The following is a 13084-nucleotide window of genomic DNA, read 5'->3' on the forward strand; positions in this document are numbered from 1 at the left end:
AGGCGGGACTCTGGCCAAAGGGGTACGATGTTTCATATTAGGTGGTCTTGCCCAATTATCACCACCTTCTGGGATTCAGTCCATAGTTTCCTAAATACCCTTTTTTGAAGCCCCCATCCCGAAAGATCCCTGGATATTTCTTTTATGTTACCCTCCCCAAGACCTGGACAAATTCTCCAAGAAATTAACTGCCCACATCCTGACAGCAGCCAAATCACTCATAGCCCTTGATTGGAAAAAGACCTCACCTCCATCCCTTTTGGCTCTCAAGAGGCCGATTTGGCACGTGGCCGCTATGGAGGAGATTACGTACTACCTCCATGATAGAGGCCACGTCTTCAGTCAAGTCTGGGCTCCATGGTTAGCCATGGAACACACCTTCCCCCCTCAACGCTCCGCGTCCTCCGACCTGACCCATGTGCGATGACCCTAACTCTTCCCGACGCATATCTCCCCCTCTGCTATAGGCTCAACACACTCTAATTACCCTCCAAATACTTACAGCGCTTATCTTTGTGGTCCTACCCCCCTCACCCCTTCCCCCCTACAATCCCTTTTGTTTCTACACCCATTTCATATTACTCTTTAAAACTGTAAAAACTGGTCATTCCAAAGGTTTCCTAATATGCAATACACCACAATAACTGTTGTGATTTTACTGTATATGCTACACAGTGTTATCGTTTTGCTGACTGTATTTACTTGATTGACCACTGAAAAAAAAAAAAAAAAAATAGTGCAAAGAACAATTATGTGCACTGTAACCCAAAGCAATCACTTTTTAGCAGTCTAGTTTGGTCAAAATAATGGAAGCTAATGCCTGACTGGGTTACAGCACATATTCTACTTGCACTATTTTGTTAGTTTTTTTTTGGGGGGGGGGGGGGGGTTCTGCATTTAGAAACTAGTTAATGAGAGACATTGAGCGTTCTGCTTGTCTTCTCCTAGGAAAAAAACAGGTATGAATTGGTCTGGGGATATGTCCGTGGAGAGATTGTGCTATAACTGTTGTTGTCTGTTGGGCATGGCCCTTGATACGAGTATGGCTGGTTGACTTTAAGAAATATTATGTCTACCTGGTAAAGGCAGAGCAGTGATCTGCATTTAATCATACATTTGTTTTGCTACTTGTAGATTTTCATTCCAGATGTATTTGGCTTTCCAACCCTAACCATGTAATTCCCAGCTTGCTATTTTTGTGCGGTTGCAAGTGTTTGCATGTACATCTCCGTCCTTATTTTCTTGTTATTTTGTTCCCTCAGGCTGTGTTGATGACATTGTGACCGTGCTTGCTGAAGAACATGGATGTGTGGAAGTGATAAAGGTGTGTGAAGCGCTTTGCTATTCCCAGGAAATTGCTGTTACAGCTAGTGACATGCAGTTTTAAAAGGTGGTCTTTAGTGTTAATCCCTCTAGGTGGTGCTGTGGAGTTTGTGAGATTCCCATTTCATCAATTCTAGCAGGTAGCATTTCAAATCATCTGTAACAAGGATGGAATTGCTTTTAGCCTTTTTCTGTAGCTGTCATCATTGTGTATAAATGCTTGTTACATCTGTTTAGTGCTACAGCATGGATCAGTGAATGACTTGTAATGATACTGCACAGATTACCAGCCTCAATAAGAAATAATATAATATTGTAGTACTGCAAAGCTGTATAATAATAGCAAAAGTTTTATATTTGCAAAACACAAATTCTATATGATTGAGCACAGATATTGCGAGTATTATCCTGATTGACAAGAGGTAGGATGCACTGAGGTGTTAGCATCCAAAATGTTTATTGGAAACTGCTGTTATGTGTAAATGTGTCTAGACTTTTGAAGTGACACCAGAGCTCGTTGGTTGATGTTGTGAGTTCCTGGCTTATAAGAAATCATATTTACTGTGTATATTGAATGACATATCCATATTTGTACAGCTGAATGTTTGTTTTTGCAGAGTCTCCCAGGAAATATTCTAACGTTATTGAGTAAATGCCTCACGTACCATCCATCAAAAAGGTGAGGAGTGTGGTGCAGGGCAGTATTGGCAATCACACCACTGAGAAGTGTAATAGTTGTTGGAGATTTTCCTGTCCTGAACATTTATTCTGTATTTTACGTATTTTCGTTTGTATGAGAGAGCAAGGTGCAGTTTTGGGGCTTCTTCAAATTATAATGCAAGTAGCGTTTTAATAAAGAGCATGGAACTTGAGCATAGCTGCGATCGTTTTCGAATCCAAGCGAATCTCGAGATACGTTTCTATTTCAATCTGGGTGTATGTAATCTCTGCCTACACAGTAATTGCCGTATGTAGACAGACAGAATAGAGTGCAGGATACGCACAAGCGTACGTGCAATATAATGTCACGCATATCAGAACGCATACAAAAAAAATTATATTATAAAATAAATGAACAACACTTGACATAATCATTAATAAAAATATGGACTTAAAAAAGTTACATTTTATTTTTTAACACTAAATATTAAAATCTGCTTTTAAAGCATACTGTACATACAATGCCTTATAGTCTATCTTCCTTGCATATACATGTTCTGTGCCATGTAGTGGCACGCATACATGTAGTTTTTAAATCAGACTATTCCGTGTTGGTCATCAATATCAGTTGGCATTTACACCTGCACTGTAAGCTGGTGCAATTTATACAGCTGAAATACAGCATACTTCTAAGAAACCCAGGACTTGAATCAGCTGCTTGTGCATCTTCATGCCCTTTGCTGTACATTGCCAACGTTAATCCGTCTCTTCCTTACACTGTTCAGCTTCTAAAGTTATAGGCTGTCATAAGTGTGATTTGCGTTTGGACATGTATTGCATACAATTACATTCATTTGCTTTAGGTCCATTTTTGAGCATGCGCAGAGTTCTTTTTCACAAGATACGACATGCAAAGGGACTTGCGGCCAAATATGAATCAAGCCCTCTCTGTCTTTGCATATAAATTGAACTTTAGAAAGTTACGTATCGGATCTCATGATTATGACATTTTAAAGGTGTTGGTGAAATTGAAAGCTGGTAATTAGTTCTCATATCTCTAAGTGTTGTTGCACTAACAACCCCAGCAGGCCCAGATGTTGCTAGCATATACTGCTAGACAGGACGCATTATGAGTTGTATTATGTTGTTGTGTCCCAGTACTGTCTGTACTAATGTGTGTATACTCTGTAGACCCACAGCTGCAGATCTGCTTGCTGACAGCGTGTTCAGTGAAATATCTCCTACTTACACTCCCTTCCGCCAACCTGCCAGCCTATTCTCCTCTGCTTTGAGGTGTGCTGACCTCTTTCTGCCAGAGGACATTAGCCTCCTGTGTAAAGGTACTGTGGCTATTTGGAGGAGGGCTGAGGGTGGTTAGGAAGAGCGTTTATAAACCACAATTGTTTCATGAATATGCATAGGTAAAACTTGTCATCCCACCATTTTAGATGATGGCAGCGACTTCCTCTCAGAAAGGTCCATTGAGGAAGTGTACCACCTCTGGTGTTTGGCAGGAGGAGACTTGGAAAAAGAATTGATCAGTAAGGGAATTATTAGATCCAAACCACCAATTTGCACATTACCAAAGTAAGTTGAAATTATAACAATCATATTTATATAGCGCTTCTATTTATAAAGCACTGTCTCTGTTAAGGAAACAAACTAATTTCATGACTGTCCTTATTGTGCACTAGAACTCCGCTGACTCAGTCCATTGGCTTTGGAGCCCTCAAATATGACAGTAACAAACCATAGTATGAAACTCCTTTTCTACACTGATGGGTCCCAATAAAGTAATAACAGATTGTAGGCGGCATTCTGCTTCCATGCTTGCCCATGTCTGAATACCCAGTGAGCACAAGCATAGACCCAATAGAAGTTGCTTATTTGCATGTTGTCCTTAAGAAGCAGATTCAAACTATCCCTCATCCATCTTTTCAGCAAAAATAAACCTTATGAGGTTGAAACTATGAACGAGACCAAAAACTAAGAAAAAAAAATCTATTGTTGATAAACTCACAAACACACACCCAGACAGAACACTAACTGGTATATTACTGGAATTGTTATTTCCGTTACAGTGAATGTACACTCTTGAAGGGGATTACATAATAACTCCTGGAAAATCAAATGTATAGTGGGCTATGGTTATTGGTGACAGTGGTGAAAGATCTAGGATGCTCAGTAGTAGACTCTCCACCTTCCTTAGACCTTTCACATTGCTGATAGAAAGTTCCAACAACTTTACGATCCAGGTATCGCTATTTTAGGACAGATCCTGAACATTTGATATATTGTGTTATGAATGGAATCTCCTGATTGGATGGTCCAGGGCCAGTCTATTAGGGTGCTGTCTTTCAATCCACACTGTGCGTTGGTTGAATCTCCAAACAGAGATTCCTGGAAATAGAGTTACTGGGCAGTATGTCTCAATTTTAACAGATATGCCCTAATGCTTACAGATATTATTGATGAATTATTGCTGGTAAAGAAAATGTGTATTCCTTTCTTAACTCTTTAACATGTCTTTTGAATGTAGCCTCCTTTTGGAAGATGGAGAAAGCTTTGGTCAAGGTAGAGACAGAAGCTCCCTTCTGGATGACACAACAGTGACTTTATCTCTCTGCCAACTTAGAAATGTAAGCAAAGTCATTTGTTTAAGAAACAAATGTTTAATTATGAAATATTCCTCTTCTAGATGGAAATTAGTATGTAGAACCTTTGTAAATGGATGATATGGATACCGGCCGTGGCTATCAAGTGGCCATTATTTTACAGCTGTGCTAGAGTAGGAACACCTACTAGACCCAGGCCTGTCCAACCTGCGGCCCTCCAGGTGTTGTGAAACTACAAGCCCTAGCATGCTTGCTGGTAGACAACCAGTTGATTGCTGGAAGGGCATGCTGGGACTTGCAGTTTCACAACATCTGGAGGGCCGCAGGTTGGACAGGCCTGTACTAGACGTCATTTGTACAACACAATAAAGAGCCATTTATGAAAAGTGCTAACAAAACAGTTGGTGTTGCTCATAGTAACTAATTAAATGCTTGCTTTTGTTTGTAAGCAGAAAAATGACTTAATCTGATTGGTTGCTATGGCCATCACCCCCTTTTTCCCTTGTATCTGTTTTCATAAATATGCTCCATTGTATATTCTAATATGCACCCCTCATGCTAGCCATTGGTGTAGTATTGATATTTAGTTCCCATGCTTCTGTACTTTCACTTACAGATTCCTTTGATTAAAATGTGTCAGGAAATAAAAGTGGGGCACTGCCCCCATATAAAGATAATTTTGCCATTAAGCTTTAAATCTCAATAATGAGGCACTTCAGGATTCCTGTTGGTTCAGTGATGCTGAGTTTTCCAGATGCTTACTTACCATTATAATCATTCACTAAACACAGGATTACTGACCACTAACATTAATTAGAGAGCTGAAGGCAAATGACCACATCATTTATTAATTTATTGTGTACACATACAGTATATTGTAATGCTAATAATATATCCATATGCTTGGCACTGTGGGAAAGTGTGATCAATCAAGGTTTTTTCTTCTTTGTACTGTACACCTTTTTTTTAATCATTGAGGAACTCTCTCGGACACATATTAATATATAACTCCAAGTATGACATTAGTAAAAGTACTTTTAAAGTCAGCTAGAGCTTTGTTTTGTATTATATAGTACATATGGGGGGAATTCAATTCCCCCCAGAATAACGCTGTGCTAAGTGTATTACTGTTAAAATGGTAATTTTAGCACAGATTTCAGAAATCTGTGTTAATATTACCATTTTAACAGTAATACACTTAGTGCAGCGTTATTCTGGGGGGGATTAAATCCCCCCCTATATGAGCATAAAGCCGGCATTCAATTTACTGTATTAATAGTAATTATGAGCCCTATTACCGTAATATTGTTAATAGTGTGCAGGCAGCATTCCTTTTTACAGTAACACATCCAATTGAACTCCCCACATACAGTGGATATGCTAGAGTACATCTGATTTCATGCACAGTTCAAATGATTTATCAGTAATGATTAAATCATTAAAAAGGAGAATAGATTGCCAGAAAGGGCGCCCTGCCATTCTGTTATTCAGGGCCCTTTACCTAGGGCAGAGGGGGGGAATATATTGGCTGGAAGGGACAATTGCAGTAAGGTTATTCAGGCGGGGGGATTGTGCAAATCAAACCCCCAAGATGGACATCCCTCTCCAGTATAATGGGTTTCCATAAGCTAGTATTAAATGTTAAACTATCTGGTGTCAAAAATATTATTACACTGCAACAAACTTGAAAACAGTAAATATAATTAGTATCAGAAACTAATTTGATCATTTTTAAATAGGCCATTAAATATACACACATATGGTGCCTATACCATTCCATCTTGTTTACAAATATGTTTTTCATGTTACTGAACATGTTGTTGAATACAAAGGCATTGAGTAGACATTACTACCTATCATGACAACTTCATGTGATGCTGATAAGCACTGTCCTTAATGATGTCATAAAAATTACGATTATTTTAAATTTAAATGTCAACCATTTGCAATACTAATTCTATAAATGCATAACTGTGTGATTTTGAAATTTAACCTGTAGCTATTATAAATATTGCTAAATGGTAAATGTTGCTAAACGTGAATCAATATATCTTATGTAATTATACATGTATACATTCTTGATTTGGTCAGAGAAAAAACCTTTTTTTCACATATTTTTACATATATATATATATATATATATATATATATATATAATATATATATATAACAGTCTATCTATCTATCTATCTTATATCTCTATATAAAATAAAAGTAGATGAAATATGAAAACGCATAGTGTAACATGATGTGTGTACTATATGTCAGCTGTAACATGAGATGATCTGTGTGACTGTATATATATCCTTGTTATGTACCTCGCTCTTACTTAATATAAGATATTACACTATTGCCAATCAGTAATGTTACTGGCTGGTAGTTTGGATTTTTCCATTGCGATAAACTTACTTCAGATATGCTCAGTACTGACAAGTCCCCCCATAAAATGGACATATAGTTGTGAATGTGGTTAGTGATTTTTTCTATAGAGCAACATGTAGTTTAGGTTCAGTGGTCCTGCATGTAGTACACTATACCATACACTGTGGCTACTCGGCTGCGCACAGAAAGTGTCCCCATATTCTAAAATGAAGAAGTGGAAATCCGATTTTACTGTAATACTATCACCCACCTCAGAAAGGAGGGAGGATTATGAAATCATCTAAATAAACAGGTTTATCAAAGAAGGAGATGTTAGACAGTACATTTTAGCCTGCTAGCATATATAAAAGTATATTTAGGTTGTAATTCTATTTTCAGCACATATCAAGTTTGCAGTTAATGATAATGATGGTTTTTAGTAGCATAAAGAATTACTTATGTCATTGTCCATTACCTATCTGCATGTTTTCATATTTTAGAGACTAAAAGATGTGCCTGGGGAAGCATATTATCCGTTACTAGGAGAAGAGTGAGTATAACTTTGCTTTTTTCCCCTGTAGATATAATAAATCCTGGGCGTAAAGTGCTGTGATATTTCATTTGAATGTTTTCCTACCTTTGCATCATTCCCATAGGTACTCTATAAGTCACAAGACTCATCAGCATACTGACATTTTCATGTAACCTAGTACACAGTCTGTACGATTTCACTGACCAGAGAGCACTCTATGTAAATAGGTTTTAATGTCACGCTGCTCATCTTTATTAATGATACATGACAGACCCTGTAGGGAGAGAGAGGAGGTAGACAAGGTAAGGGCAGAGCAGGCATGCAGTGAGACACAACATGTCAGTGGTAGATGGGATACAAGTGTATATATAACAAGCTTCTAATTTGTGCTGGTCTCTCTAATCACTTTTCAGCCAGGGAACCGTCCCTCATTCTGGTAGTAACAACGAGCTCTCTACCTCCACCCTTCCTCTGATCATCAGAGAGAGGGACACAGAATATCAGCTGAACAGGATTGTCTTATTTGATAGGCTACTTAAAGTAAGTACCTTGTCATTATTGTATTAGTCTGAGTGGAGTTCTTATACAGCCCATCAGACAGCCATTATAGTCTGAGTTTGATGTTTAATGGACCATACTGTATACATTATATGGCAAAAAATCTATGTTTATGCATGAACTCTAAAACAGGTTATTGTTTCTCATTAGTTTTAATTTAGGTAGGCATCAGTTCCACAAAGCTCATGGTTTCATGCAAACAGCATCTGTAGTTTGTGTGTGATGATGGTGTATTGTAGTAGCGGGATATTCTGATTCCTATGATTTGTGGTCATGATGAAGTTTGCCATTTTAGCAGCACTTTTGCTGAGTAACTGACAGAGAATAGGTATTACCATTTTTTTATTGCATGTTAAACAAATTTGGGATTGAGATTACTTGTTGTGACAGTACGTTGTGTGACATAACAGTACATTGTGTATGTTCATGTTTTCAAGGCTTATCCGTACAAGAAAAATCTCATTTGGAAAGAAGCCAGGGTGGACATTCCTCCCCTATTGAGAGGATTAACTTGGGCAGCTCTTCTGGGTGTAGAGGTGAGAATCAAATCATAGCTGTCGTGTAACATAAGTAGATATCCCATCTTCTGGTCAAGTCTGCACAGATTATAGATCCCTGCTTCAGTAAAACCATAATTTGACTCATGGTGGTAGACAGGAAATGGCTTTATTTTAATTGTGGACCTTCACCCATAAAAAAGAAAATCTGGTAAATAAATAAATAATAAAGCCGGGCCACTCATTAGATTATCCAGCATTGCCTTTAGTGTTTTTTTTTTCCAAGAAGCCACAAAAATGAAGCTCAGATGTACGTGACTTACTGTATTGGGCCTATTTAGAAAAAGCAGAATTTATTTGCAGATATAAGCTTTCTTTTCATTTTAACTTTTCAAGGGTGCAATTCAAGAAAAATATGACGCTACAGATAAGGACACACCAATTCCTACAGACCGCCAGGTAATGTATTACTTTTGTTCATTCGAGTTTTCTACTTATTGTATGTTTGATGTCACACAGCTAGAAGTGTATCCATTATATGAGATGGTACCAGGGAGCTTACAAAACAACCACTCTTTACTTTCACTGCTTAATCCAGGGTTTCTTAACTCCTTTTGTTCTGGTACCTAAATTAATGTTGATAATTTGTATCGGGACTCCATTAATAAACTGCCTTTTAATTACTTGATGGCTACAAATTAAGTGTAATTTATTTTTTAAATATAGCGGTTGGAAAATAAGGCATTTGTTCCAAAAATACTAAAATACTTAGTTTATTATTTTAAGTTATTAATTTAATCTGCCCCATCATGTCATCTTACTAATAGGGCTGATATTATCTAGGGGCAATCTTGAAAATACAATATATCATCTCAAATATCAAAGTATCTTTCATTCATAAGAGTATATTGTTTTCATCTTGTATTCATATGTGTCTTGTCTGTTAAACAAGATATTATTATTATTCATAAAGCCAAGATTAGCATTCTGTTATGTATATACTGAAAGGCAGATGCTCCACTCATAAGATTTAAAGTTTTTCAGATGATATGTTGTACTTTCATATCTGGCAGTTGATAATATCAGCCCAATTAATGAGCTGACAAGATCTCTATTTGTGAATGAAATAAATAATACTACCAAATCACAGAACTTAAATCATTTGTATATTGCATTTGTGGTGGTTGGTAGTTATAACATTCTATCCCACCTTGATTGTGGATTATGGATACAGTTATACTGGTTTATGATAATCTGGTTTAATTTTTATCTATTACAAAATATATAATGACAAGTAACTAACATTACTCCCTCTCATCCCTATGTCTCTCTGTCTGTCTACCCCTCCCCTTAGATTGTACGCTCCCTTGAGCAGGGCCATCTCTCCTCCTGTTTCCTACACTTCTAACTCTGCTCTCCAGCTACCTTTCCCCCCACCCCTCTGGGGGTCTCCCCGTCATCCGCGCCCTTCCTCTTGGGCTCCAGCGCTTGCTGGTCTTCCCTCCCCCTCTCTCTAGCTGTGCTTTGAGCTTACTGAGTTACTGTGCTTACTGTTTACTGTACCGTGCCGTCCCAACTTGTATTGTACTTGTGTGTCCCTGTACGGCGCTACGGACACCTAGTGGCGCCCTATAAATAAAAATGAATAATAATAATAATAATAATATGAAATAATAAATGTATATTTTCATTTTTTGTGTATTTTCAGTTCTTTTGATTCATTTGGTGTTTTAGTAGGCTCTTACTGGACAATACATATTATAGGATTATTATTATAGTTACTTTTGTGAAGAAAATTATAAATTTATGTACATATTTATTAGGGGAGTTTAGATTTCTATCTTTTATATCAAGCTAAATAGATATTGGATTAGGGTTTGCTATTTATGCTTTTTTCTGTGCTCTTTTAACAAATACACCTTATTGCTTTACACACTGTGACTCCATATTGTCCTTGAGGATTTTTTCTGCTGAACATTTTGCAGATTGAAGTAGATATCCCACGATGCCATCAGTATGACGAGCTGCTGTCATCACCAGAGGGACATGCAAAGTTTCGAAGGGTGCTGAAGGCTTGGGTGGTATCACATCCAAACTTGGTATACTGGCAGGGTAAGTTGTGTTGCCCATCATTTTTATCATAGCAATATAAAACTTAGTGCACAATGCAAATAGACTATGTCAGAAGGATGTTTAACCTGGGTGGTGTTTGTAAGCACTGAGACCAATTTATATTGAAGTAATGCTTGTCAGTTGGGTTGTCCAACTGATTTAAAATGAACATAAAATGATTGAACAAGTGGATTATTATTGACTGAAACCAACTTTTAATGAATTGAAAATGTATACAATTTACAGTATTTGCATCTGTATTCAAGGCAGAAAAAGGGATTAACCCCACATTGATTTTAGGCTTAGCTCTCCAGTTATGGGAAACATGCTTATTCCCACCAAAGTATTAAACTGTACTGCAGGATTAGTACAAGTCATGGGAACCTCATGGCTTCTGTAGACAAGATACTTAAAGGTGCACTAATGCCATTTCAAAAAGCTTTTCCATTTAGTTTATCTAATTGATTTATAAAAAATATATATTTATATAAAAAAGGTTTAATGTAAATTCTGTGACAGTGTCTACTGCAAACAGCAGTTAAACAGCCAATGTCACCATTGTTCTTGCTGTCTTCTTCTATGTGTGTGCTATAGATTCCTGCCCCACTTCTGTCTGCATCACTCACTAGCTAGAAGTGCTTTACTTTCATATCAGATATTGCAGGAAGAGGATGGGAGGCTGTAGAATGGACCTCCAAGGACTACTCATGGCTGCTAGCTGTTTATTAACTGGTTCATTGTGTCCAACAAATTCCACTGTCTCCAAAGATAGAGCATAAAAACATTTTAAAACAGCCCAATGTCTTTGGCATTTCCCTAGTTTAATTGTTTAGCAGCGCTACTCCCAGTGGCTGTAGAAGAAGAAAACCCAGTGATCATGACTGTCCATGCGACAGTATTACAGGAAAGCAGCAATATTTTTATTCTGAAATTTCTGGGTAACGGATAAGAGATCCGATATATACCAGATGTTACCAGATCACATAAGATTGACTTATATTTTCTTTAATGCTGGATAACATCTTAATTCAAAACACTGAACAACTAGCTCTTTAAATATGTTTTTTTTTTACATTGTCAGGCTTGGATTCTTTGTGTGCTCCATTCCTCTACTTGGATTTTAACAATGAAGGTAAGTGTCTATTACTTTTACAGGATGACTAAGCATGAAATATAAGTTGGTTTATCTACAGGAGCTGCTAGTTTCATTCTCAAATTTATATTTAAAAGTTGCAGGAGCATAATAAAATAGTAGATTGTTGAGATAAAGTGGTAATCGTAGAAACATTACATTAGCCCAGTGGTTCCCAAACTATCTCAGTTCGAGGCACCCTTAGGGTCACCATAATTTTTCCAAGGCACTCGTAAGCCAAAATAATCACCGGGTAGTCCCGTTTTTAAGTAGTTGGGTCAAAATGACGTAAGATGTATTTAGACCCCTTCACCATCACATTGTGCCCCTTCATCATATCACTGCGCCCCTTCGCCATCTCACACTCTGTGTCCCCCTCTTTGCCATCTCACAGTCTGTGTCCCCCACTTTGCCATCTCGCACTTTGTGTCCCCCTCTTTGCCATCTCACACTTTGTGTCCCCCTCTTTGCCATCTCACACTTTGTGTCCCCCTCTTTGCCATCTCAAACTCTGTTCCCCTCTTTGCCAGCTCACACTGTGTCCCCCTCTTTGCCAGCTCACACTGTGTCCCCCTCTTTGCCAGCTCACTCTGTGTCCCCCTCTTTGCCAGCTCACACTGTGTCCCCCTCTTTGCCAGCTCACACTGTGTCCCCCTCTTTGCCAGCTCACACTGTGTCCCCCTCTTTGCCAGCTCACACTGTGTCCCCCTCTTTGCCAGCTCACACTGTGTCCCCCTCTTTGCCAGCTCACACTGTGTCCCCCTCTTTGCCAGCTCACACTGTGTCCCCCTCTTTGCCAGCTCACACTGTGTCCCCCTCTTTGCCAGCTCACACTGTGTCCCCCTCTTTGCCAGCTCACACTGTGTCCCCCTCTTTGCCAGCTCACACTGTGTCCCCCTCCCCTCCTTCAGCGTCTCTCTGTGTCCCCCTCCCCTCCTTCAGCGTCTCTCTGTGTCCCCCTCCCCTCCTTCAGCGTCTCTCTCTCTCTCTGTCCTCCTCCCCTCCTTCAGCGTTTATCTCTGTGTCCCCCCTCCGCTCCTTCAGCGTCTCTCTCTATGTGTCCCCCCTCCCCTCCTTCAGCGTCTCTCTCTATGTGTCCCCCTTCCCTCCATCAGCGGCTCTCTCTCTCTGTCCCCCTCCTCTCCTTCAGCATCTCTCTCTCTGTGTCCCCCTCCTCTCCTTCAGCATCTCTCTCTGTGTCCCCCTCTCCTCCTTCACCGTCTCTCTCTCTGTGTCCCCCTCCCATACTTCAGCGTCTCTCTCTCTCTCTCTCTCTGTGTCCCCCTCTCCTCTT

The 13084-nt window shown here is 38.9% G+C and overlaps 1 protein-coding gene across 4 annotated transcripts in view; it reads left to right on the plus strand.

Annotated features, from left to right (window-relative positions):
* Positions 1-13084, plus strand: part of TBCK (TBC1 domain containing kinase) — a 214011-nt gene that overhangs the window by 47699 nt on the left and 153228 nt on the right. For all 4 annotated transcript variants that reach the window (XM_075200804.1, XM_075200818.1, XM_075200825.1 and 1 more), the window contains exons 8-18: positions 1263-1324; positions 1941-2002; positions 3175-3323; positions 3432-3570; positions 4523-4622; positions 7460-7509; positions 7905-8031; positions 8487-8585; positions 8943-9005; positions 10532-10658; positions 11740-11790. In XM_075200804.1, coding sequence (XP_075056905.1) covers positions 1263-1324; positions 1941-2002; positions 3175-3323; positions 3432-3570; positions 4523-4622; positions 7460-7509; positions 7905-8031; positions 8487-8585; positions 8943-9005; positions 10532-10658; positions 11740-11790 — 1029 coding nt within the window. The remainder of the gene's footprint in view (positions 1-1262; positions 1325-1940; positions 2003-3174; positions 3324-3431; positions 3571-4522; positions 4623-7459; positions 7510-7904; positions 8032-8486; positions 8586-8942; positions 9006-10531; positions 10659-11739; positions 11791-13084) is intronic.

The sequence above is a fragment of the Mixophyes fleayi genome, chromosome 1, assembly GCF_038048845.1.
Source record: "Mixophyes fleayi isolate aMixFle1 chromosome 1, aMixFle1.hap1, whole genome shotgun sequence".
Taxonomy (NCBI): Eukaryota; Metazoa; Chordata; class Amphibia; order Anura; family Limnodynastidae; genus Mixophyes; species Mixophyes fleayi.